Raw genomic sequence first — 25,865 nt, forward strand, 5'->3', positions numbered from 1 at the left:
GTATAGTTTCTTCTTTCTCACTAAGACATCCTTCTTGCCTTCCTGCTGCAGCTGAAACAAGGTGGAGTGTCTTCGGAGGCGAGGTCCCCTTGGCCACCTCACACACACAAGGCCAGCATCTTCTGCAGATGTTGGAAAAGCGAAAAGTTTAGCTCATTGTTTCCCATAAATAAATGGTGGGGGTCGTATTAGGACAGGCCTACATAATTTAGGAAGAAGCTGACTGCTGGGGGAAGCTCTAAGGAGCGAAGAGTAGAAGATCTAGGAATCTCCATGCCTTCAATCTGCATTCCAGCCCATGGAAACTAGGGATGGAAGAATCTGTCAATTTCAATTTCTCTCCATTTTTTTCCAATCAGCTATCCACACCAGTCCTCCTGCTGGGAATTTCTAGGAATCACAGCAGGGGAAAGTGCTCTTGTGCTTGGATCTTGCTGGCTGGTGGGTTGGCTGCTGGACTAGATAGGCCACTGACCTGATCCAGCAGGCATTACTACTACTAATACTGGAGGAGACTCTTGAGAGTCCCACGGACTGCAAGAAGATCAAACCTCTCCATTCTTAAAGAAATCAGCCCTGAGTGGTCACTGGAAGGAAAGATCCTGAAGTTGAGGCTCCAGTACTTTGGTCACCTCATGAGAAGAGAAGACTCCCTGGAAAAGACCCTGATGTTGGGAAGGATGGAGGGCACAAGGAGAAGGGGACGATAGAGGACGAGATGGTGGGACAGTGTTCTCGAAGCTACTAACATGAGTTTGGCCAAACTGCGAGAGGCAGTGGAAGACAGGAGTGCCTGGTGTGCTCTGGTTCATGGGGTCACGAAGAGTCAGACACGACTGAACGATTGAACTACTACTACTACTACTACTACTACTACTACTACTGAACTACTATCCTGCCCATCTGGCTGGGTTTTCCCAGCCACTCTGGGTGGCTCCCAACAGAATTAGTGATAATAATAATTAAAAAAACCTAAAAAAACCCTAGACATTAAAAACTTCCCTAAACAGGGTTGCCTTAACATGTTTTCTAAAAGTCATGCGGTTGTTTATTTCCCTGACATCTGAAGGGAAGGTGTTCCACAGGGCAGGTGCCACTACCAAGAAGGCCCTCAGTGTCTGGGCTGAACTATGGGGGTGGAGACAGTCCTCCTGGGATACTGGGCCGAGGCCGTTTAGGGCTTTAAAGGTCACCACCAACACTTTGAATTGTGCTCGGAAACGTACTGGGAGCCAATGTAGGTCTCTCAGGACTGGTGTTATATGGTCTCAGCAGCCGCTCCCAGTCACCAGTCTAGCTGCCGCATTCTGGATTAGTTGTAGTTTCTGGGTCACCTTCAAAGGTAGCCCCACATAGAGTGCATTGCAGTAGTCCAAGCGAGAGATAACCAGAGCATGCACCACTCTGGCGAGACAGTCTGCGGGCAGGGAGGGTCTCATCCTGCGTACCAGATGGAGCTGGTAGACAGCCGCCCTGGATACAGAATTGACGTGGGCCTCCATGGACACCTGTGAGTCCAAAATGACTCCCAGGCTGCGCCCTGGTCCTTCAGGGACACAGTTACCCCATTCAGGAACAGGGAGTCCCCCACTCCCACCCACCCCCTGACCCCCCTAAACAGTACTTCTGTCTTGTCAGGATTCAACCTCAATCTGTTAACCTCAATCTTATGTCATCATGGGATATGCATCTCCATCCAGAGCCACTAGTTCTTACTCATAGTTTACCACAGCTAGAGCTGAATCAGGGCTACACTGTAGAGAACAGGGTTGACTAGGGAAGTTATATATAAGGAATATTGCTCCTGGAAAACAGATTATCTGGCTGGTCCAGTGGTTCTGGCATGTGGAAATTCATGGAAAAGCATCTTATGTGTGGGATTTGCTAATGGGGAGAACATGGAGCAGAGAGCCCAGACAAGTTTGGATGCGTGGCTGGAAGGAAGGTGCCACTGGTGGACTTACCTGCATGAAGTGAATCGCCGGATAATTCCAGTGAATGTGCAGCACAGGAGGCAATGGGATCCCGACATCCAGGCACTCTGAAAAAAGCAACCAGAATAAGCACAATAGCAAAGAAGAGCAGAGTGGAGCATTTTCTTCTGGTTATGTCTGAGTCTAGACCAGCATTCCCCAAACTTTTCATTGGCCTAGACGACTAGTAAAACTGATGCATAAGCAACACTGAAGTGACCTCCTGGGCAGTGTCTCCGGAGGTCCTGGGCTGCTCACACAACAAAGACCCCCCTCTCAGCCTCACGGACGTGGTCTAAAGGGAAGCAGAGCAAGACGTTTGGCACCAGCTGGGCTGCAGGAGTTGCCGGAAAGAGGCGTGCAAGGCGCCGTCCAACTCCAAGTACAAAGAAACACACCAGTAAAAATGGAGAATCTAAACGCTCTTATGCATCGGTGTTGCAGTTGTGGCTCCATGAAGATGGGAATTAGAGCTTATCCGTACTTCATCTCGTCCTGCTGCTTTCTCCAAGGAAAACTGCTCTTTAGTGCTCCATCAGAGCAAACAGCTATTTGAATTTTCTCCAGATTGCTGTATGCTCTGATTTAGAGCTAAAGAGTGGGTTTTCCCTGGAAAAGGAGCAGGAGAGGGAAAGCCACTTGGACCTTTCTAGGCACAGCGCATGTGGGAGTGTGAGAGGGCTTTTCCTATATAGAGGGTGTGTCAGAGATGGAACTTGAGCTGCCTTACCGTTGACTTGTGGCACAAACGTTTCTTCTAAAAGCAACTTGATCAACTTCACGAGGACAGAGACCTGTAAGACAGAACAGAGGAGGCAGTGATCCAGGAATCAAACAGGCCCACTCGCCTTCTAAACTTGGCCTGCGGACGGTTCGGGAATCAGAGTGTTTTTACATGAGTAGAATGTGTCCTTTTATTTGAAATGCATCTCTGGGTTATTTGTGGGGCATAGGAATTTGTTCACCCCCAAAAAATATAGTCCGGCCCCCCGCAAGGTCTGAGGGACAGTGGACCGGCCCCCTGCTGAAAATGTTTGCTGACCCCTGTTCTAGGGGGTCCCCTATTTAAGCCTATGTTTGTGTGTCAGATCGTTCTGTCTCTCTGTCTAGCTAGCTAGCTGTGTCTCTATTTCTGCTACTTTAATACTGTAGACTATTATTGTCCCTGTGGAAGGTGCAATCAAGGCGTCAAAGAAATTCAGCCGACCGCTAAATGAAAAAGAGCTTACGTCAACAGGTCCAACTTGGGAAGAAACCAGGAGCAGCTCAAGACTGTGGAAAGAAGCAATTGTACATAAGGGTTAAGAGAGAGATCACCTAAGACCCAAGTGAGCCAATTCACGTAAGGCTGCCTGCCAGGACTGGCCAAAATAGGGAACTGCGGGACACCCAGCCACACAGGCAAGGAAGGGTCTTTATCCCAATAGGCCAGAGTGAATCAGGTGACATCCCTTGAGCAGGGGCATTCCGAGAGGGGCGGGGGACGACCTGCCCCGGGTTCCATTCCAAAGGGGGGGACACAAAATGCCAACCGCCCCATTGGCGGCACGTCCGGGGCGTCATACCCCCTGGGACGCATGCCATGCCCCCTGGGACGAGCGCTGCTCCGCGTACCAGAGCAGGTTGCTTCTGGTTCCAGGTCAGGCTTATTTTCTGGTCTGGACAAAACTGTTGGGCTTCTTTCACTCCAAGCTCAACTGCGCAGCAGCAGGGTCTGAGTGCAGCCAACGGGAGCTATAGTACAAAAGATCTGGAGGGCACCAGGTTGGGGAAGGCTGCTCAATAACATCCCACAAGTTGCAGGGAAGTGGACCCCTGCTCTGCTTAGACTCCCCGAGACTAAGCGATCATGCGACAGTGAGGCAAGATACCTGGCCAGTTTCGTGGTGAAGAACAGCCTGCCGCCGTGAACAGAGGCATGGACACTCAGTTTTAAGTTCTGCAATCAGACAAGGGGGGGGGAGAGTCTCAGATGGTGGGGGGTGGGGAGACCGAAAAAGTCCTCCCTCCCTGCCATTCACGGGACTTGAAAGCCAAGCCACGCAGAAAGCTCTTTATTCCAGCACTTACGGCCTTCAGGACGAAGAGGCCAACCAGGGACCCGGACGGACCTTTCGCCAACAAGGCGATCTCGACGGAAAGCTCAAGGACGGCTCTCTTGGGCTCCAGGATAATCCTCCGGATTCCGACCAAAGAGATGGTGATTTTCAATGGCGCCTTCAGAGGACACTTGGGGCACTGTGAAGGGCGGGGGGCACAAAGGGTATTTTTGGTGTATTTCTCTCTCCAGGTTTTAATGTATTATTATTATCTGTTTGTTTGGTTGTAAGTTACTTTGTGTTGCCGTGGGCAAGAAAAACCGATGGACAAATTGGACAATTGAACAAAAATGAAATATTCCTGTACGTGGGCATGTGCTTGTGGTGAGTCACTGGGGCACCCCATCGCAAACAGGGCACTGCCCCACAAACCTCAGCCTGCCCCCACTTGCCTGCCTCCTTAACTGAAAAGCAGTCCAAGGCAGGGTTTCCCAAACGCGGGTTTCCAGCTGCTCTGGACTACAGTTCCCATCATCCCTGACCGCTGGCCCTGCTAGCTAGGGATGATGGGAGTTGTAGTCCGACAACAGCTGGAGACCCACGTTTGGGAAACCCTGGTCTAGGGGATGCAACTGTCGGTCAGCTTCCTGCTCTTCCTTAGCCTCAGCAGAACTCAGCTGGGGAAAGGAAGATGGGGGCATTCAGAGGCGTCCTTCCCATAGGGCTTAGTGGTGCGTTGTACCACGGTGCCGGCCTCTCAGGGGCGCCCCGCCAACCACTAAGCCCTATGGCTCCGTTGCGCCACCTCCTCTCCCTTGTGCATTGGCTCCTCCTCCTCCTCCTCCTCCTCCTCCTTCTGGGCGGGCTGCGAGCCGGCCACTCTCCAGTAAGTGCCCATTTCGCCTGGCTCGTTTGGGCTTCGAAAGGCTCGCTCGACTGGAGCCGCCCTCAAGACCCCAGGGAGGTGAGCACTCTTGCGCTCGCTGGAGAAGCGGGGGGCAGCCAGGTGCCCAGTGGGCAGGGGCGTAGCAAGGTAAATTGGTACCCGGGGGCAAAAAAATTTGTCACTCCCCCGCCCCCAGGCATGGGAAGGTCAGGTGGTACCCGGTGCGGAAAATTTCTTGTCAACTCCCCCATTGATCCCCCCCCCGCAAAAATGGTTTTACGTTATTTCATATTCTCTTACAAAGGAATAATAACAAGTAATAATTAAAAATAACTTTTATTTATATTCAAAACAAAAGAAAATAAAAAATTCTTTCCAGTAGCACCTTAGAGACCAACTAAGTTTATTTATATAAACTTATTTATAAAGTTTATTTATAAGTTTATTTATATTTATATAAAAATAAGTTTATTTATAAGTTTATTTATATCCCGCCCTCCCCGGCCGAAGTCGGGCTCAGGGTGGCTAACATCAGATACATAACATTGGTATAAAATCAAACAATAATTAAATTACCTCCTAAAAACATCTCAAAATCAAATGAAAGTCTAATTAGATGGCTTTCCACAGGGTTAGGGTTGGGAACAGTAAGTGTTCTCTGAACTGAAATTTCAGCCTTCATGACATAGGAAAACAGCCAAGTGAACAGCTATTTTGGTGGAGGAGGGTCAAGATATTAACCAATATGCATGAAATTTCATAAATAGCTATATAATCCCTAGTATAGTAAGATAAGACCTTTGGAGCAGGCATTTTAAAAAAATATTTCAAAAAATTTTGTCCCTTGATAATTTGTTACCCCCTCCATTGTGGAACCCGGGTCGGCCCGCTCCCGCCCCCTTGCTACGCCCCTGCCAGTGGGTGCACAGCTGGGACTGGCAAGGCGAGGCGGCAGAGGAGGGGAGGGGGAGGCGCCCGTGCCGTCGGCAGGCGCAGAGCGGTGTGTGTGGATGGCCCCTGCCGCGCTCGCTGTGTTGCCTCTTTGTGTCCCCAGCCCTCGAGCGTCTCTCTCCAACGCCCATGTCAGCAACTGCAGCAGTGGCCGCTCCTCGACTCTGAGGCGGCAGCCCGTGCGGCGGCCCGTGCGGCGGCTGAGGACGAAGACAGGCCGCCACCTCCTCTGCCTCTGCCTCTGGAATTCCCCTCAGCCACTGCCCGCCAAGACGCTGAGGCGGTGTTGGGAGCGGCTCCCAAGGGGCCTCCTCTGTGCCTCCAGTGCCTGCTGCCCCACCCACCACCCCGGGCACAGGGGGCGCCGGAGGGATCGTTGCGCCACGGCGCTGGATGTCCTTAAGACGGCCCTGGGGGCATTGGCTCTGCTTGTCTTTGGCCCTGGCTCCCCGTACTGTTGGCCTCCTTGCCTTCTGCCCGCCAGTCGCAAGTTGCACCAATCTCAGCTGCCTGCAGCAATGCTTTCTCTTTTGTCTTTAGATGCCCGGCCAAAGACTTGTCTGCTTCAACAAGCCTTTGATACTTTTTCGCTGGGGGCTTTTTGCACATTTTCTACCCCCGGCCCTGCTGCTTGCGACAGGGCCGTGCCCTTTATGAACTCCTCTGCAGTTTTCTAAATAAATGTTTTTGTTGGATTTTGCCTGCTAAGGGTGATTTGCCGCTGCCTTGCTTTGCTGCGCTCCGACACAGTTCCCCCCCCCCTTTGGTGGTTTTCACCCTTATCTTTATCCGCAGTGTGGCTTTTGGAGATAAAACAAGACACGCACTTCTTAAAAGCAAACATCCGCTCACCTTTTGATGTGACAGAAGAGACGCAACGGCGGTCGTCAGCTCGCTGGCAGCGGAGAACTGTTGGCACAAAACGGCATTGCGTTGAAAATGGCAGATCTTTTCTAAAGCTTCATTTAAATTAAGTGGGTCGCCGTTGCACCGCAAAGACCCTCTCAGTTTGACCCTCCAGCATGCAAGGTGGTTCATGGGGTGCTTTGGTGTGTCAGAACGCCGTTCCCCAAGGACACAGCAGAAGGCAGCGCTGAATCCATTTTGCTTTCTGCGATGAAGGGTGACACCAGGCCTCTCCTTATTCTTTTATTCCCAGCCATCCGATGGCGGAAAGTGTTTAACTGTCTTGAGATGTTTAACTATAATGTTGTAGCATTGGCATGTCTGCCCCCCTGGGCTCCTTTGGTGGAAGGGAAGGATATGAATTTAGTGAATAAATACCTTACATACTCGAGTATAAGCCGACCCGAATATAAGCCGAGGCAGCTAATTTTCCTACAAAAACCTGGGGAAGCTTATTGACTTGAGTATAAGCCGGTTCACCTTTGCGGCTGTGGAGGAGGAGGAGGAGGAACGAGCAGCCCAAAAGCAGCCCTTCGGGCTGCTCCTTCCTCTTCCTCCTTTGCCGCTGTGGAGCTCACCCCATCGCGGGGATTCGAACCGCCATTCTTCTGATCGGCAAGCCCTAGGGCTCTGTGGTGTAACCCACAGCGCAATGTTCCCTTGTGTTATACAGAGAAGGCTGGGATCCTGTCCAGTTTAAGCAGGAGCCAGGGAAAGTGAGCACCTGTGGGGTTTTAATACTTCCTTAACTGATAGGCTTTCTGCCTTCTGGGGTCTAAAGTTTGCATTTATGTGAGCAGTTCAGGAATGGAACAAGCTGCCTGGGGAGAGTAAAGAACCGCTGTTCTTGTACGCTTCTTAAGGAATGGTTGACTGGGGTGAGCGGGTGGTGGCACGAGCGGAGAGAAAGGGCTTCTTTCTCGCCACCCCCCACCACCCGCCTCACTCGAGTATAAGCCGAGGGCAGCTTTTTCAGCTCAGAAAATGTGCTGAAAAACTCGGCTTATACTCGAGTATATACAGTAAATGAAATCTTTAAAAAAGCTACGGCACTGTCATCTGAAACGTGCATATTCATTGGCAACAAGATAGATAAGCGTCCTCTACTAAAAATGTTTTAAAAAAATTTGTTAGGAATTTTAGGTACCAACATCCCAAAAGATCAGAAAAATACTTTTTGTGTATGGGACAACAGCCCAGGCTCAGATGCCACTAGCCCAGAGATGGAAAGAAGGCAAAGTCCCTACCAGAGAGGAAAGGCAAGTTAAGCTGATGGACTACTCCGAAATGGCAAAACTGACTGGAAAACTCAGGAACCAAGAGGACAAAAACTTAAAAAAAAGAATGGGGAAAATTTGTAAGTTATTTAAGAGACCACCGCAAGCGGATGGAAACATTAGCAGAATTTTAATCTCACTTGTAATGTAACAAACACCATGGGTAATATGGGTTGACATAGAATATAGATTATGGAATAATATGAAGTTGTAAATGTTGATAATAAGGCCCATGGAGGAGATGGGGGAAGTCGCGAGATTCAGAGTAATCTCTGTATATGGAAATACATTTGGACTGTTATAATTTTGTATTTGTAAAATCAAATAAAAATGATTTCAAAAATAAAGAAAAGGTAAGCATCCTCTTCTGCACCCAAGGGCGAAAGGCTAGCTGTGTGTTGGGTGTTGGAGATTCATTCCCGTGTGCAGTCATGGGATTGTTGTCTATCACATGATGGTGTGCGTTTTGATTCCACAGGAATGGGATGTGACAAAGACAGGATGTTTGTGTTACTGTGTTCCCCGAAGTGGGACTATTGTCCTTTGTTCTCTCTCTTTGCTGCCTGATGCCAGAGAGAAAGGAAGCCATGTTGAAGTGCTCCGTGTGTAATTATATGTAAATAAAGTAGATTAGCCTAAATGCTGAGTTGCTGAGTTCTGTTACACAACTGCGCAAACCCCTGCAGATCCTTAAGTGTGCTGATGTCTTCTGGCATCAGTCGCTGTGATGTTCGGGCTGAGGAATGCTTTTGAAGCTCCCGAATGATCGCCCAGGAGGAAGGGAACATGCCAGTTGGGCATGTGTCTCTTCCAAGGTCCTACTCGTGTGTAGGACATCCTGACACTGGGGTCACATGACCCACACAGCTCTGTCCAGTCCCTGCCACTCAGCAGCTGCCACCAGAGGCAGCTGCCCCGTTCTGCCTCCACCTGCAAATTTTGATGAGCCAAGCGGAGAAATTTGCAACATGCAGTTGTTCCCTTCTATCTGATGTGCCACCACTCACCACTTCCGGGGTGGAAATGAACTCTTGCACCCGGATCTGGATCAGAACCATGAGGATGGCGTCCAGGCTGCTCTGAGACATCCCTAGGCAGAAACCATGGTGATGCAAGACAGGGAGGGTGACAGGCCCTGTGCCGACAGGGAGGGTAATGACTCGCCCCCCGGTTCGGATGATCATCTGGAAAGAAGTTGGAGAAAGAGCGAAAAACACAGCGCTGTTACTCAAAAAGGTGGTAGCCTTGATCACTCTCCAGCTCACAATCTTGGTATCTGTGAGTTAAAGGTAAAGGGACCCCTGACCATTAGATCCAGTTGAGTCCGACTCTGGGTTTGCGGCATTCATCTCGTGTTACTGGCCGAGGGAGCCGGCGTACAGCTTCCGGGTCATGTGGCCAGCATGACTAAGCTGCTTCTGGTGAAACCAGAGCAGCGCACGGAAACGCCGTTTACCTTCCCGCCGGAGCGGTACCTATTTATCTACTTGCACTTTGACGTGCTTTCGAACTACTAGGTTGGCAGGAGCTGGGACCGAGCAACAGGAGCTCACTCCGTCGCAGGGATTCGAACCGTCAACCTTCTGATCAGCAAGCCCTAGGCTCTGTGGTTTAACCCACAGCGCTACCTGCGTCCCATATCTGGGAGTTGGATCCCAGCAATATCTCGACATGCTGACTACACCCGCCTAAGAATCTAATAGTGCAAAAATGCTTCTCCTCCCCCCCACGTGCTGTTCTGGGGGTTCTCCCAACACCCCACATCAATTGGGGGTGGGGGAAAGGTGCAGGTGAGGAGAGGAAGCCCTGTTGGGCTAGCAGAAGTCGTAGCGCAGGCTAGTGGGATAGCTGGGTTGAAACTGGCCATTTTGGGCTGCCATGGCTGACGGCCGCCGACCAAACTGGTTCCTTGAATCCTTTAAAAAGAGCCCCCTTTTTTTGCAAGCAGCCAGCACCGTGGCTGTGAATATTCCCTAGGTTAATTCTGAGTGGAAGGCAGATCTGCTCCGTGTATGTTTTGTGTGGAGATCAGCTTCCCTGCAGGAGGAGAGAGACCCCGGGTGGAGGACTTTGCAGTCCCACATGCTCCTTACGTCGAATTCCAGCGTGACATGGCTTGAAGTTATCAATGGCAGGCAGGCAAGCTGATATTGCATGGTAGCCACTGTGCCCACTGAGAAGAACACTGCAAGGAATAAAACACAGCGATGGCGTTACAGTCTCCCAAACGCACATTGCAGACGCACACGGCCTTGCCAGCAACACCATATGCTGTCTACAGTATCCTAGCTGCTGCTGATAGCCGGGATGCAGAAGAACGAGGATATGGCTGTACATCTTGTTCACAAGGAGCCATTTCCTGCTAAGCGCAGGCATCATGTACAGACCACGCTTCATTTGCCTGGCACAAGGGATGTATTTAGTGCACGGCACAGGGAGTGAAGATAAGGAAAGGATCAGTGCATTCTATATGGGGACACCCGGACCACTCCAAGGGAGTGGCAAAACATCACTTTTTGTTGACCCCCAGTTAGAGCTGTTGCTGAGTAGGGTTGAATGAAGAATAATCAGTGAACGTAACAAACAGTGAAAACAGAGAAACTCTGTTAGGTCCTTGTGTGCCCATGTTTAGCCAGGAAGGTTCACTTTTGGATGTAACAGATTATTATTAACAATAAGACATTGCTTTGGGGATTTTTTTTAGTGGGAATCGATGGAGAAATTTAACAAACTAAACTAACAGGAATAACAATAATGATTTATTGCTAAATTCCAAAATAGGCTTCTAAGTGGTTTACAAAGTATAAGAACCAGGATACTGCAAGATCTGCATATTACTCTACTTAACCACTGAATATTGGTCCAATAAACCGAATGTTAAGACTAACAATAGGAACCTGTGTTTTTATGCTGTTGGGAAACTTTTTCACCCTATTAATAAACCAAGGCGAAAGAACGACCTCTCTGTTCTCATGCAAAGAATACAGTATACGTGGGCAGGTCAGAACTGGTGTTGCCTCTCGGCACCCACCGGGAGCAGTTTGTGAAATTATATGTTTTCCCTTTATGCCTGTTTATCTACCAGGGCCTTGTAGCTGAATGTATGCATTTAACCGATGCATTTATAAAGTGCTGCTGCTGCTGCTGACAATGAAAGTTTATGCTGCCCATAAGCACTGAGGGCCCAGGAGCCTTTTCTAGAAGAAAGAGAAACAAACGTTCAAGAAGGAGGCAAGGAGGATGAAGGAGAGAGACGTTTTGGCAGCTGGTCAAAGAAACTCACCGTTGGCAGTGTATAGAAAATCGACCCTCGCCACGTTGATGACCATTTCCACCACTCTGCACAGCTGAAATGCAAGGCAAGGGATTTAATACAAAGGAGAAGCTTTGGTCTCTCATCTTTGAGCTTGTTTGCTTCTGGGTTATCTCCAAAATGTCTCCAGGAGTAAGAATTTATGCTCTTTGCATTGATCACTGGACCCCACTATTGCTCTGTCCATGGTTCTGTTCTTCCTCTCTGCCCGTTTTAACTTGGAATTTAGGCTTTGCACTTATGCCTTATGGTGAGTTTGGACATGTGCCACAGTTCACATGGAGTGATCCTCAACCCCTTTTGATTATCGTATCCAGTTATACACAAGTTGTGGTTTCTCCAAGAGAGCAAACAGTGGCTGACACAGGATGCCAGCTGGAAAATTGATTGAGCGCCCCTTTATTTATTTATTTAAAAAGCATCCGAAGACATCATTATAAGGGCATCATGTCTACCTTGGTAATCTGCGGATATATGTATTATGATACCCCCAAGACGTCTTTGACCCTCTTTCATGGCTGACACATGCCAAGTCCATGGAGCTGCGACTCACCGTCTTCTGGAATGATGCTGCAAGGATGGTCGTTACAACGGGCCTCACTTTTTTCACCAACAAGCTGCAGGAAGAAGCAAGTAAGAAAAGAGGGAAGGAAAGCGTCTGGGGTGGCAGCAGCTTGTTATCGGCTCATTCTGAAGCCCACAATCTTGGTGAGTGCAAAGCTTATCTTACAGATGCGTAAGACACTCCCAAGAACTGGAGAAGTTGGGCTGCATCTCCCAGCCATGCCTAAGCACGGACCATGCTGGCGGCGGCATATGGGAGAGCTAAGGAGAGGGCTCTGCTCAGCGCAAACATTTCTGCTCGCCTGATGGAACCAACTCCGCTCTCCTGCTCCCATGTGTATTCTGGGGGTTCTCCCAACAACCCCCTGGCCTGTCAATTGCCAGCAGGGGGGTAGGGACAGGGGCGAAGAGAGGGAGAGAAAGCCCCATTGCACTAGCCAAAGTCCCAGTGCAGGCTCCTGTTAGTGGCTCTCTCAGTGGCCAACCAGATGCCTGTGGGCACCTTTCCTCAACTGGTAAGCAAGAAGCTAGGATAGCAGCTCCACCGCAACAGATGAGCTGTTTCTGTTCCTTTTTCTAAGAATTCCCAGGGCAAATCACTCCATAGCATCTCTAGTATGGCTGGGCAATATCTGGTTTTCAACATTGTGACACATCACCAGCTAAATGCCGTGATATACTGCTGTCATCTCAGTTTTCCCCGCATCGTGATTTTTGCTGGCACCTACTCTTGTGATTTATTGCCTCCCTGCATGAGGCAGAATTGACCCTGAACCAGCAGAGTTACCAGAGAAGCGTTGGCTGGTTCATGGTCCCCCCCCCCACTATGATTTTTGCATAGCGCCCACCCACCCACCCACCATGATTCATGATATATTGCCAGGTCAAAAATTATGAAACCGATATCACAATATGGATTTCAAACTGATTTGGGATGATATATCAATATATTGCCCAGTCCTAATCTCTAGTCATGCTGCCAGGAGAAGCAAATTTCCTTCTTCTGCCACTAATGAGATTTTTGCATTGCTTGGAATGGAAACATGCTTTCAATATTGTGGTATTGTATTGTATTGTACTGTACTGTACTGTATTGTTATATTTTACATTTCTATCTTACTCTTCCTCCTAAAGAAGCCCAAGATGACAAGCAGCAAGCAATTAAACAAAATAAGGAATGTCTCAAAATAAGGAATGTATCTGAAGAAGTGTGCATGCACATGGAAGCTCATACCAAGAACAAACTTAGTTGGTCTCTAAGGTGCTACTGGAAGGAATTTTTGATTTTTGATTTTGTTTTCACAAGAAACCAGCCTAGGAGGAAGCGATGGAGACACCGGCATGTCCTCACATGCTACCTTTCTTTCGTTTTGCAGGACAACAGCAATATCTGTGACTTCTCCCTCAGTCGACAACATTAATGTAAGTGTGAGGTTGTCTTGGGCTACTCAAGAGCACACACAGAATTGCTGTCTTATCTCTTGAAGGATTTAAGGCAGGGTGGGGAACTTCAGGTCCTGGAACCAAATATGACCTTTCAGAAACATCGCCTAGGCCACCCCACCTCTGCTCTTCTCCCCACCCTCCTTGAGGATCTGGAGATAAAAAATGTATCTGAAGAAGTGTGCATGCACACGAAAGCTCATACCAAGAACAAACTTAGTTGGTCTCTAAGGTGCTACTGGAAGGAATTTTTTTATTTCTTATCTTCTTCGGATGGTTATCCTTTGATGGTCCCACAACACCACCTTTTGGCAGGGAAGCTGAGTGTGTGCTGCGGCTGGGAAGGGATCTGGTTTCCTGAAAGGATTCTGGGGCGAACTTTGGCAGCTCTCTCAGCCCAAGGCATGCACACGAAACAGTAGGAATGAGCCCGCTGAGCAACTTGCGCCAGCACTTACTGCGAAGGGCAGGTGATCCTTGCGATTATGAATTCACTCTTGCACACTTGCATTCTGATGTGGACGCCGGCCGCAAAATAGTCCTCAAACCTGACTTCCGCTTTTAAGTCCACGTCTACGATGATGTCGATCCGCTCAAAGTGTTTGCCGAAAAAGCTAGGAGACGAAAAGACATTGAACAGAACCCCAGTGAGATTCCTCCCCTACTGCATTCCTTAACCACCACCCAAACCACTGTGTTTCTGGGCAAAGCATTATGTTTTTAATCCACCAGAGAGCATCAGTATTTGGGGTTCTATGGCTTGTGTCCATAGCTTGAGGGAGGGAAGGGTCAAGGCTCATGGGTAGAGCATCTGCATCGCATACAGATGTCCCCTGCATCCATCTCCACCAGCATCTCCAGCGTCACCTCTGCCAGTCACTGTGGACAATGCTGCCCTATATAGACCTGTGGCCTGACTCGGTACAAGGCAGTTTCCTATGCTTCTACTTTAAATGATCAGATGGCAGCTTCCTTATGAAGTCCAAGGGCTGAGCTCCGGCAAGTCATTGCCACCCAGTGGTGTTAACCAGTTTTGCTCAGACTCAGGGCTGGCGCATCCATTAAGGCGAACTAGGCAATTGCCTAGGGTGCCAAAATGGAGGGGGTGCTGGCCAGGCTTGGGCGGGACGGGCTAGCAGCAGCTTCTCCGCTGTAGTGGAGAGGTGCTGCTTGCCCCCTACACCACCCCCCGGCTCCCGCTAAAGTAGGCTTTGGTGGGGGGCGGGTGGCAGGATGTGCGACCAGCAGCTTCTCCGCTACAGCGGAGAAACTGCTGCTTGCCTCTCCACCACCCCCACCTCCCACTAAAGCAGGCTTTGGTGGGGGGCGGGGGGCACCAGAAGGTGGTCTCGCCTAGGGCGCAAGAAACCCTAGCACCGGTCCTGCTCAGACTTATGGGTTCAGTAGCAGTAGCAGATCTCTGAAGGCCAGTGGCTGCGAACAAACACCAGGAAGGAGCTGGCACGTTCCTGCCCTGTTGGTGAGCATCCTGAAAGGCCTCTGTTGGAACCAGGATGTCAAGGTCGATGGGCCTTTGGTCTGACCAGTGGGGCTTTCTGTACCCGGTGGATGGCACATTTCTCAATGGCTGATAAGGTGCCCGCTTTCTGCCAGGTCACAGTCTTGTGCCCCCCCCCTGAACTGGCAGTGCCACTTGGACAGAACACTTTAAAACAACAGCAGGGGAACAAAATGTTCAACCCTGCAAGTGATAAATTGTGCTAGTGTTTCCTTCCAGACCCTCCCCTACAATATCCACAGAGGATTGGCTTAACTTGGGAAGCAACCCCCCCCCATCCAAAACAAAGGCACCCAGTAGTGATGAAATAGGCGAAAAGCGTACGGGGGGGGGGGCAGGGGGAACAAGGGTGCAACTCACAATTTACCGCTGAGATGAAATCTGGCCTTGATGCACAGTAAGGAACTTCCCTTTTCGTGCAGCTCCAGAATGACAGACGGGGTGAAGACCCTCACAACATGCAACCTGAAGATTGAAAACCAGGCAGCAGAGAGAAATGAAGTGGGCGTTCAGTTGGCCATGGCTGGCTGTATATCGGGGGGGGGGGGACGGACTAACGCTGGGGGTGGTGGTGGTGGGGGCTCACTCAAATTCAAGAGCATGAGATAATCCACTGGGAACTGGTGGTCAAGCAGTGGTGAGGAACCTGCAGCCCTTCAGATGTTAGGATCCAGCTCCCATAGAAGGCTCAGGCAATGTAGCCCATTATTATTATTATTATTATTATTATTATTATTATTATTATTATTCAGTGATGGCGGTAGCTTTGCCATTCACCCCCTCCCACAAACTGGTAAGAACTTAAGAAGAAGAGAAGAAGAGTTTGGATTTGATATCCCACTTTATCACTACCCGAAGGAGTCTCAAAGCGGCTCACATTCTCCTTTCCCTTCCTCCCCCCACCACAAACACTCTGTGAAATGAGTGGGGCTGAGAGACTTCAGAGAAGTGTGAGTAGCCCAAGGTCACCCAGCAGCTGCATGTGGAGGAGCGGAGACACGAACCCGGTTCACCAGATTACAAGTCTACCGCTCTTAACCACTACACCACACTGGCTCTCATAGGAAGAACATCGGCTGGATCAGGGCCATGGCTCATCCAGACCAGCATCGTGCCTTTGAGAAACCAGCAAGCATAAGAGCAAACCAAATCTGAGCAAACACCCTCTCCGTGGCATGGATTGCAATATTGCTCAATTACACCCAAGGGCGGAAACAGGGGAAAGAGCTCCAGATTATTCTTTTTACGCTCACTTCAACCTCTCACTTGCCCTTTAAGATATCTGAGATCAACAAGAGCCTGGACTCGGGAGAAGCGTTTGTGTACACAAGATGTAAAAGAGATCCTTTATTTCGGGTAGGCTCAGTGCCAACCTCTCAGGTCAGAGATCATGGCAGCCTGTCCGTTGTCTTGTAATGGGGCAACAACAATTGTCTTCTCCGAGTGGCCTTTTAATGGCAACCCACAATCCACTGAAGGTGGTCCTTCGCTGGTCTTTGTTTAACTAAAACTATGGAACTCCCTCCCACAGGAGGCAGTGGTTGTCGCCAACTTGGATGGCTATAAAAGAGGGTTAGACAAAGTCATGGAGGTGGCTTCTAACCAGGATGACTCTGCTCTGCTTCCACAGTCGGAGGCAGCACTGCTTCTGAGTACCACTTGCTGGGAACCACAGAAAGGGAGAGTTGTTTTTGTGCTCGGGTCCTGCTTGCAGGTCCCCCCACAATGGGCATCTGGTTGGATGGCCCCCTTTGGCCTGATGCAGCAGATGACCTTCTGAGTGGTCCATGGTGAACATAACAGATGAAAACGCTTGAGGTCTTCTCCTTGAGTGGCATGGGCTGGAGTTTGACATTGAGCATGGAAGCTTTGCTGCACTTGGGCGCAACTGTACTGAACTCATGCGACTAAAGGAAAGGGGGAAGGATTGCCAGGGAGGATACATGACAGAGATTTATAAAATCATGCATGAACTGGAGAATGTATCTAGAGACAGATTCCACCCCCCCCCCATCTCCTAGAGCATCAAAACAAGGGGTTAGGGATGCATGAATTGGTCAACTTTATATTCACCCAAATTCTCTCTCTCTCTCTCTCTCTCTCTCTCTCTCTCTCTCTCTCTCTCTCTCTCTCTCTCCCCACTCTTTTTAATTTCACCACATTTCCGCATCAGCCTGCAATTTCCATGCCTGTCGTTTAAACCCTTCTTACAGGATTTACTATAATGTAAAAATAATACCAAAAAAATTACGCTGGTACCCTGTAGAGAAGAAAATGAAGAACCAAGGCGGCAGTGAGTGGGGTGGGTGGGTGGGGGGTTAAGTCCCTCTCCATGCCTTGCATGGTCCCAGGTGTGGACAGGTTCTCCCTGCACCTGCAATTCACATTTCTCGAAAGATTCATGCAACTTAAAGAGGGACGTGTGCACAGAGGTCTCTTGGGGAGGAATTCTGTACTATCAATTGCATTGTGCCAAGGGACCACTTGCAGCCATTGACCTCTGGCCACCTTGATCTTGGAGATTGTGTTCTCTGTTTGGGGGGGGCAGGGTGGGACTTGCGCCCTTCGGGCATCAAAGTTTGTTTTTATATGCCAGCCATGTTTTCTTTGCACCTCATCTGGCTTTGAGTTTGGGCCAACAAAAGCCAAAGAAGATTAAGCAGTCAGGTGCTAAAAGAAAGAAAGAAACCCAGGTGCATTCCTGGCCAGCCCAGAACAAACCCACTCAAGAACTACATTGAATTGTATTAAAAATCACAGCTGCGCCAGAAAATGAGATAAAGGCCCCCTTGGAACCAGCACAAGGCCTCCTTTGGGTCCAGCTCTTTTCCTTGATTCCCCTTAGAATCATAGAATCCTAGAGTTGGAAGAGACCCCAAGGGCCATCCAGTCCAACCCCCTGCCAAGCAGAAAACACCATCAAAGCATTCCTGACAGGTGGCTGTCAAGCCTCCGCTTCAAGACCTCCAAAGAAGGAGACTCCACCACACTCCTTGGCAGCAAATTGCACTGCCGAACAGCTCTCACTGTCAGGAAGTTCTTCCTAATGTTTAGGTGGAATCTTCTTTCTTGTAGTTTGAATCCATTGCCCCGTGTCCGCTTCTCTGGAGCAGCAGAAAACAACCTTTCTCCCTCCTCTATAGGACATCCTTTTATATATTTGAACATGGCTATCATATCACCCCTTAACCTTCTCTTCTCCAGGCTAAACATACCCAGCTCCCTAAGCCGTTCCTCATAAGGCATTGTTTCCAGGCCTTGGACCATTTTGGTTGCCCTCTTCTGGACACGTTCCAGCTTGTCAGTATCCACTCTGAAATATGGCACTGCAAATGCCTCGACATTTACTTACTCCTTTATCCAGTTTTCCGGGTGCTTATCTGTGTGAGGGACATCTGGGAACTGAATGGCCAAGAAGTGGCTCTGGAGAAGCTCGTTCCGAAGGAAGACGGAGGAGACATCTGAAACACACAGGAAATGACTCATGGCACAGGATCTTGGGGGTGGAAAATAATTCGCTTGGTGTGGGTTGTCCGTTATTACATACTGTGCTGCTTCCCCCCTTCCCCCGCAACTATTAAACACACACACACACACACACACAAAATTTTCGGTCAAAACAAAATAAAAAATAAAAAAATCCTTCCAGTAGCACCTTAGAGACCAACTAAGTTTGTTCATTTTAAGTGTTTACTGAACACTGAGATACATTATATTGTATTTCTCTACTAGTTTTCTCTCACCAAAGCAGTAAAGGTGAAGATAAAGGGACCCCTGACCGTTAGGTCCAGTCGTGGATGACTCTGGGTTTGCGGCGCTCATCTCGCTTCACTGGCTGAGGGAGCCGGCGTACAGCTTCAGGGTCATGTGTCCAGCATGACTAAGCCACTTCTGGTGAACCAGAACAGTGCACGGAAATGCCGTTTACTGTTTACCTTCCTGCCAGAGCGGTACCTATTTATCTACTTTCACTTTGTGCTTTCGAACTGCTAGGTTGGCAGGAGCAGGGACCGAGCAACGGGAGCTCACACCATCGCAGGGATTAGAACCGCTGACCTTCTGATCGGCAAGCCCTGGGCTCAGTGGTTTAACCCACAGCGCCACCCGTGTCCCACCAAAGCAGTGCTGTCAGGTAACTCAAAGTAAATGTTCAATGAGCCATTCAGCCTTATTGCAATGACTTTCAGGAAATGTCATGCTAGAAACTGGTCCAAGAAATCTTGTTTCTTTTTGCCAGGGCTCAGGGCCCTGCAGATGACGTGATGGAAGCATTGGAAGGGGTGGTGAACTTTGGAGCAGAGGAGAAGATACACGAAGGGCACGGTCTCGCAGCCCATTGCTATCCATGTCTACTCAACAGTAAATGTATCTAGGATTGCAACCTTAGCTGGTTATGCAGATGACATGCTAAGGCAGCTGCGAAAAATTTCTAGAAATTTTAACATGGCTAAATTTTACCCAAAAGACTCTGGGGTTCCCAAAGGCAGGTGATGACACACCTTTCTCGACCTTTTTTTTTACTTGCTGTTATTTTCTAAAAGATTTTTGTTGTTGCATATTTTTAGTGGGTTTGTTTATTGCATACTACTTGAATTAGGGAGCTTTATATTGCAACGTTTGTGAAATTGGCTTTTGCACTTGTAAAGCATGCAGACACCTCTTTTGGCAGCAGTCAAGAATAATAGTGATAGCAAGATGCAAGATGTGCCGAAAGCCAAGGTCAACTCACGGCTCCCCCACCTGGACACCGCAGCTCAGCTCAGTCTCCTCTGTTCACAAACCTGCTCTTCAAAACAACTGCGATTGTCTCCCTTAAATACCCAGATTGCTTTCCTGTCCACTACCACGGTGTTCCTCAACCTCGGCCCTCCAGATGTTTTCGGCCTACAACTCCCATCATCATAGAATAATACAGTTGGAAGAGACCACCAGGGCCATCCAGTCCAACCCCCTGCCAAGAAGGAAACACCATCAAAGCATTCCTGACAGATGGCTGTCAAGCCTCCGCTTAAAGACCTCCAAAGAAGGAGACTCCACCACACTCCTTGGCAGCAAATCCCACTGCCGAACAGCTCTCACTGTCAGGAAGTTCTTCCTAATGTTTCAGTGGAATCTTCTTTCTTGTAGTTTGAATCCATTGCTCCGTGTCCGCTTCTCTAGAGCAGCAGAAAACAACCTTTCTCCCTCCTCTATAGGACATCTTTTTATATATTTCAACATGGCTATCATATCACCCCTTAACCTTCTCTTCTCCAGGCTAAACATACCCAGCTCCCTAAGCCGTTCCTCATAAGGCATCATTTCCAGGCCTTGCACCATTTTGGTTGCCCTCCTCTGGACACGTTCCAGCTTGTCAGTATCCTTCTTGAACTGTGGTGCCCAGAACTGGACACAGTATTCCAGGTGAGGTCTGACCAGAGCAGAATATAGTGGTACTATTACCTCCCTTGATCTAGACACTATACTCCTATTGATGCAGCCCAGAATTGCATTGGCTTTTTTAGCTGCTGCATCACACTGTTGACCACTGGTCCTGCTAGCTATGGATGATGGGAGTTGTAGGCCAAAAACATCTGGGGACCCAAAGTTGAGGAACACTGCACTACCACACCCAGCACAAATTTATCCACCTTGACCTTCAAAAGGTTACCATGCCAACCCCTCTGTTCTCATAACTCAAACTATCTCTCCCCAGGACCCCTATTTCTCCAGCTCAACCAAACTCAGCTCCCTGAAGCATCCTTCTTCTGCCTTGAATGTTTCCGCTGCTTCACCCTTATGGTTGATGCTTATCCCTGAAAGACGCTTCCCAGAAGATGCCCGCCTCTTTTTCTTCTCCCAAGCCCCTTTTCATAGCTCCCACAAAGCTCTTGGCTTTAACCCCTAAGTCTTTCCGACTGCCGCTCTGCCAAATGCCTTGGAAATCAATAAAAAGTTTCTTTCACAAGTTTAGGTAGTACCAGTTTTCAACGGATGTGATTCGGAGCAAGCAGAGAGGGGAGCTGCCCTCGCCTATCTCCTTACTAACCAGTGCAAACAAGAGCCACGAAGCATTCTTACATTGGAGAGCAGTGGCTGGACCGACGATGGACACGATCCCATGTGAAGGTCCTTTTGTGCCTCCTTGCAGGGGGCTGACCAGGCTGCAGAGGACAAGCAGCCCCAAGAAGCTCCACATCTTCGAGCCTGGAGACCTGCTGGGAAAGTTGGGCCAGGTCATCATCACAACTATGCAAGGAAGCAGTAATCCGGAAAAAAGCCCCTGAGAGAGAGACCAATGGGGCTGATAAATGGGCCAAATCCCGTTCTCCTAGCCACTGGAGACTTGATATGTGCAAAGACCAGGCTCATCGGCCACACACAGATTTGTAAGCGGGGAGATCTACAGGATTTTGCAGGATTCCTGATACAATGGAGAGATCCCTCCACACGTGCGCGTTTGTGTGAATATGGGATTCTCTATCTATACATATTCTAATGAGTAGGTTAAAGCAGGAGTGTTTCTCATTTACATCCTTCTTAGCCCTTTTAAATATCTGAAAAGGCTGCCTCCTGTCACTTACTCAAGCAGGGAAAGAGAGCAAATGTTGGTAAAGGTCATTATGTATATATACACACACAATTTTTATTAAATTTTCTGTTTTACAATTTAAAAATCTCATTTTACATCCTTAAGATATAAGTGACTTCCCTTCTTCTCTTTCCATGGTTCATTTTACATATCATAAATCCCTGCATATTTTACAAAAACTATACTGATCAGTATTCCATTATTGTATCCATCAAACTAATTTACACTGTTGGATTTATCTTAATGCTGACAGCATTTTCAGCTGTACACAATTATTTCTCATATATTCAATTAACGTCTTCCAACCTACTTTAAACATACCGTATATACCCGAGTATAAGCCGACCCGAATATAAACCGAGGCACCTAATTTTCCTTCAAAAACCTGGGAAAGCTTATTGACTCGAGTATAAGCCGGTTCACCTTTGCCGCTGTGGAGGAGGAGGAGGAATGAGCAGCCCGAAAGCAACCCTTTGGGCTGCTCCTTCCTCTTCTTCCTTTGCCAAGTTTGCATTTATGCGAGCAGTTCAGGAATGGAACAAGCTGCCTGGGGAGAGTAAAGAACCGCCGTTCTTGTACACTTCTTAAGGAATGGTTGACTGGGGAGAGCGGGTGGCAGCACGAGCGGAGAGAAAGGGCTTCTTTCTCGCCACCCCCACCACCCGCCTCACTCGAGTATAAGCCGAGGGCAGCTTTTTCAGCACAAAAAATGTGCTGAAAAACTAGGCTTATACTCAAGTATATATGGTATGTTTTTCTTGTTCTCTTATTCAATATGTTAGGTCTGCAAGCTGCGCATATTCCGTCAGTTTAAGTTGCTGTTCTTCTTTAGTTGGGACCTCGCTCGTTTTCCATTTTGGGGCTAACGAAACACGGGCCGCAGTTGTAGCATACATAAATAACCTTTTTTTGACACCTGGGAATTTCCATCTGAATTATCCCCAAGAGAAAGGACTCTGGTTTTGGGGGGGAAAGTACTTTTAAACACCCCCCCTCCAAATTCATTATAGATTATTTTCCAATACTCTTTTACCCTTTTACATGTGCATGGTAAAAGTCATAATGTCTTATGGAGTCCAGGAGCATCATTCATCAGGAAGAGCTCCTGCACAAGCTCCATTTTTTGCACACTCTATTTCTTTCCTTTGTGTGGATTTGCAAGAAAAGCCCCACAAAGTTGTTTCTGACAGCTGCTTGATCGAATAGCTTCCCCCAACATCCCTCAAATCCTTTGTTTAGGCTCCCATTTCCACATTCACCCTGAATTGCACATTTCTGGTGAAATACGAGAGGGCCACAATCCGCTGTGAAACATCTCTACATCTCTGCCTGCTGCCTGCTCTACATCTACTGTTATCACGCTGGTTACAGTATTAGCATGCAAAGTTCTCTGCACGTATCCATGTCATTCGTTTGATCCGTCCAAAAACTGACAACCTTCATTGCAAACAAAACCTTAAGTGAAAAGACTTCTCAAATCTCTCTGGGTCTCTGCTGAATTATCAGGTTTGTGGTCCCATTGAATAGCTGGGGGAAGTGTGCCAACAAAATGCAGTTTAATGAATGCACAGGACTCAAATGAATCTACTTGTTCTATTCTGTGACATTCCCACCCCACTCCCCTTCAAAGCCTTTGCACAGAAATCACAGCATCTTGCAATTAATGCTGATGTTTAGAGTAGTGGGTTCCATGCAGATGGTGACAGCAGTCACAAAATTAAAAGACGCCTGCTTCTTGGGAGAAAAGCAATGACAAACCTAGAGAGCATCTTAAAAAGCAGAGACATCACCTTGCCGACAAAGGATCCATATAGTTAAAGCTATGGTTTTCCCAGTAGTGATGTATGGAAGTGAGAGCTGGACCATAAAGAAGGCTGGTCGCCGAAGAATTGATGCTTTTGAATTATGGTGCTGGAGGAGACTCTTGAGAGTCCCATGGACTGCAAGAAGATCAAACCTATCCATTCTGGAGGAAATCAGCCCTGAGTGCTCAATGGAAGGACAGATCCTGAAGCTGAGGCTCCAGTACTTTGGCCACCTCATAAGAGAAGACTCCCTGGAAAAGACCCTGATGTTGGGAAAGATGGAGGGCACAAGGAGAAGGGGACGACAGAGGATGAGATGGTTGGACAGTGTTCTCGAAGCTACCAACATGAGTCTGACCAAACTGTGAGAGGCAGTGAAGGATAGGTGTGCCTGGCGTGCTCTGGTCCATGGGGTCACAAAGAGTAGGACACGACTAAACAACTAATCAACAAAAAAAGTAGTGGCTTAGCCACCCAGGTTGCTTTCCAACCAACTCTTTGCCCCATTCCCTCTACTCATCGGACAATTCAACCCTCTACCACTTGCTACTTTCCTTACCTTCGTCCTTACTGGTCACTCCTGAACTTCGCAGGCTGGAGAAAGCAATTTCCTCTGAGAGCTTTATATAGCACCCGCAACTGGACTGATACAGTGATAAACATCAGCCGGGGAGCTCCTCCTGGCTCCATTGTAAAGACTTTGCTGGAGATCTAAATGTCCCTTGATGCAGGCCATATGTAACACAATGTGATTTACATTGTTTTCCAATGCCTTCAATTGTGTCGCTCAGTGGGCTGAAGATTTAAGTAAAATATTAAGCTGGTGCCATGGAAAATGCACTTCATTTTGAATGGACTTCAAATGCCAGCAATAATCTTTGAAACCAGGTCTACTAAATGTGTACCTATATTTATTATTATGTATTAAATTTCTGTACTGCCCTTCATTGGAGGGTCACAGGGCGGTTTGCAATATACAACACAAAAATGCCTAACAATGTAAAAAAGAAAGCAATCTCTCTCCCCCCCCCCGCCTCCCCAGTTTAAAAGGCCATTGATAGATCAATTTTTGGTAAAATTTCTGGGGAAATCCGGATGCACAGCAATCCAGTTATTGTTCGCTGACTTTCCATGAAAATAGCTCAAAATTCTGTGCGATTTAGCAAAAAATAGCTCAAAATTCTATGCGATCAGGCCAGGATCAGTGTAAGATGCTCAAACCCCCGTCTTGTCCTGCTGAGCAATCTGGCTGCTGAATTCTGCACTAGCTGGAGCTTCCAGGTTGTCTTCAGAGGCAATCTTATACCTTCAGAGGTATAACAGCACAGGCAACAGAAGTAAGGCTATCTCCATCCCATTCCCGCCAACATTTCTCTGATGAAAAAGGGGACATTCAATCTTGCTGTGCACATAGACCTAATATCCACAGAATCACAGAGCTGGAAGAGACCACAAGGGCCATCCAGTCCAACCCCCTGCCAAGCAGGAAACACCATCAAAGCATTCCTGACAGATGGCTGTCAAGCCTCCGCTTAAAGACCTCCAAAGAAGGAGACTCCACCACACTCCTTGGCAGCAAATTCCACTGTCCAACAGCTCTTACTGTCAGGAAGTTCTTCCTAATGTTTAGGTGGAATCTTCTTTCTTGTAGTTTGAATCCATTGCCCCGTGTCCGCTTCTCTGGAGCAGCAGAAAACAACCTTTCACCCTCCTCTATATGACATCCTTTTATATATTTGAACATGGCTAGCATATCACCCCTTAACCTTCTCTTCTCCAGGCTAAACATACCCAGCTCCCTAAGCCGTTCCTCATAAGGCATCATTTCCAGGCCTTTGACCATTTTGGTTGCCCTCCTCTGGACACATCTGCATCAGTCGCCACCTCAGATTGCTGTAAAGAAAAGATGTGAGAGCAATGGGAGGTTGGCAACACCTTCTGGAATGAAATGAGATTTCAGCACTTTTATCCTTATCCTTATCGACAACAACAGAATCTGTGAGAATGATCAGGAACATACCAGAGAGTGAATCCTATTGAACTCAGTGGGACTTCTGAATAAACATGCTTAGGATGGCAGTGTAAGACTGCCCAATCTTTACTCAGTTACCTGGGTGTAAACTCCATGGAATGCAGTGGGACTTACTTCTGAGTAGACAGGGTGAGGCTCCCTTTACAATAAAGGAATCGACGTTCCCTGTGTTTCCTCAGAAAAGGCCGGCTGCTGAAGCATTGCAATTAAAGAATTTAATGTGGATTGGTGAACTTTTCCTTCAAAATTAGAGGAAGGGCTTTGTACGCTAGTTTCACCATTTCCTTCATTTGGTGCAGGGGTTTTATTATTTTCTGTGTAAAGAGGACTCTGTTCTTGCACCCCTGAGTTTTCATTGTTCTCCGAGACATGGAGGGGAGGAAAATGGAAAAGGGGTACATGCCAGGATCAAATCAGTAACAGGTACGGCTTCCCTGGAAAATTGGGACACTTGGATGGTATGCTATCTGGATAGGGGCATAGCTGGGCCACCGAGGCCCCCCGAACCTCAATCCATAGCAATGGATCCAAGCTGATACCTGCTCCTTTCAAGGGCAGGTAACCCCCTCAAGAGCAGGCAGCCTCC

General features: G+C 48.2%; 1 protein-coding gene and 1 long non-coding RNA gene across 2 annotated transcripts; both read right to left on the bottom strand.

Moving 5' to 3' along the window:
• Positions 1-208: 208 nt before the first annotated feature.
• LOC117049264 (BPI fold-containing family B member 4-like) lies at positions 209-10,188 on the bottom strand. The gene is made up of 9 exons (XM_033154004.1): positions 10,126-10,188; positions 9,040-9,216; positions 6,702-6,758; positions 4,044-4,211; positions 3,845-3,912; positions 3,203-3,245; positions 2,704-2,767; positions 1,965-2,041; positions 209-238 (listed from the first exon to the last, which is right to left on the bottom strand). Exons 1-9 carry the CDS (start codon positions 10,186-10,188, stop codon positions 209-211), a joined length of 747 nt encoding a protein of 248 aa, XP_033009895.1.
• Positions 10,189-11,305: 1,117 nt separating this feature from the next.
• On the bottom strand, positions 11,306-13,940 carry LOC117047832. The gene is made up of 3 exons (XR_004426781.1): positions 13,811-13,940; positions 11,899-11,962; positions 11,306-11,379 (listed from the first exon to the last, which is right to left on the bottom strand). It is a non-coding gene; the product is annotated as an uncharacterized LOC117047832 (long non-coding RNA).
• Between the last annotated feature and the right edge of the window lie 11,925 nt (positions 13,941-25,865).

Source organism: Lacerta agilis, chromosome 6 (assembly GCF_009819535.1).
Source record: "Lacerta agilis isolate rLacAgi1 chromosome 6, rLacAgi1.pri, whole genome shotgun sequence".
Taxonomy (NCBI): domain Eukaryota; kingdom Metazoa; phylum Chordata; class Lepidosauria; order Squamata; family Lacertidae; genus Lacerta; species Lacerta agilis.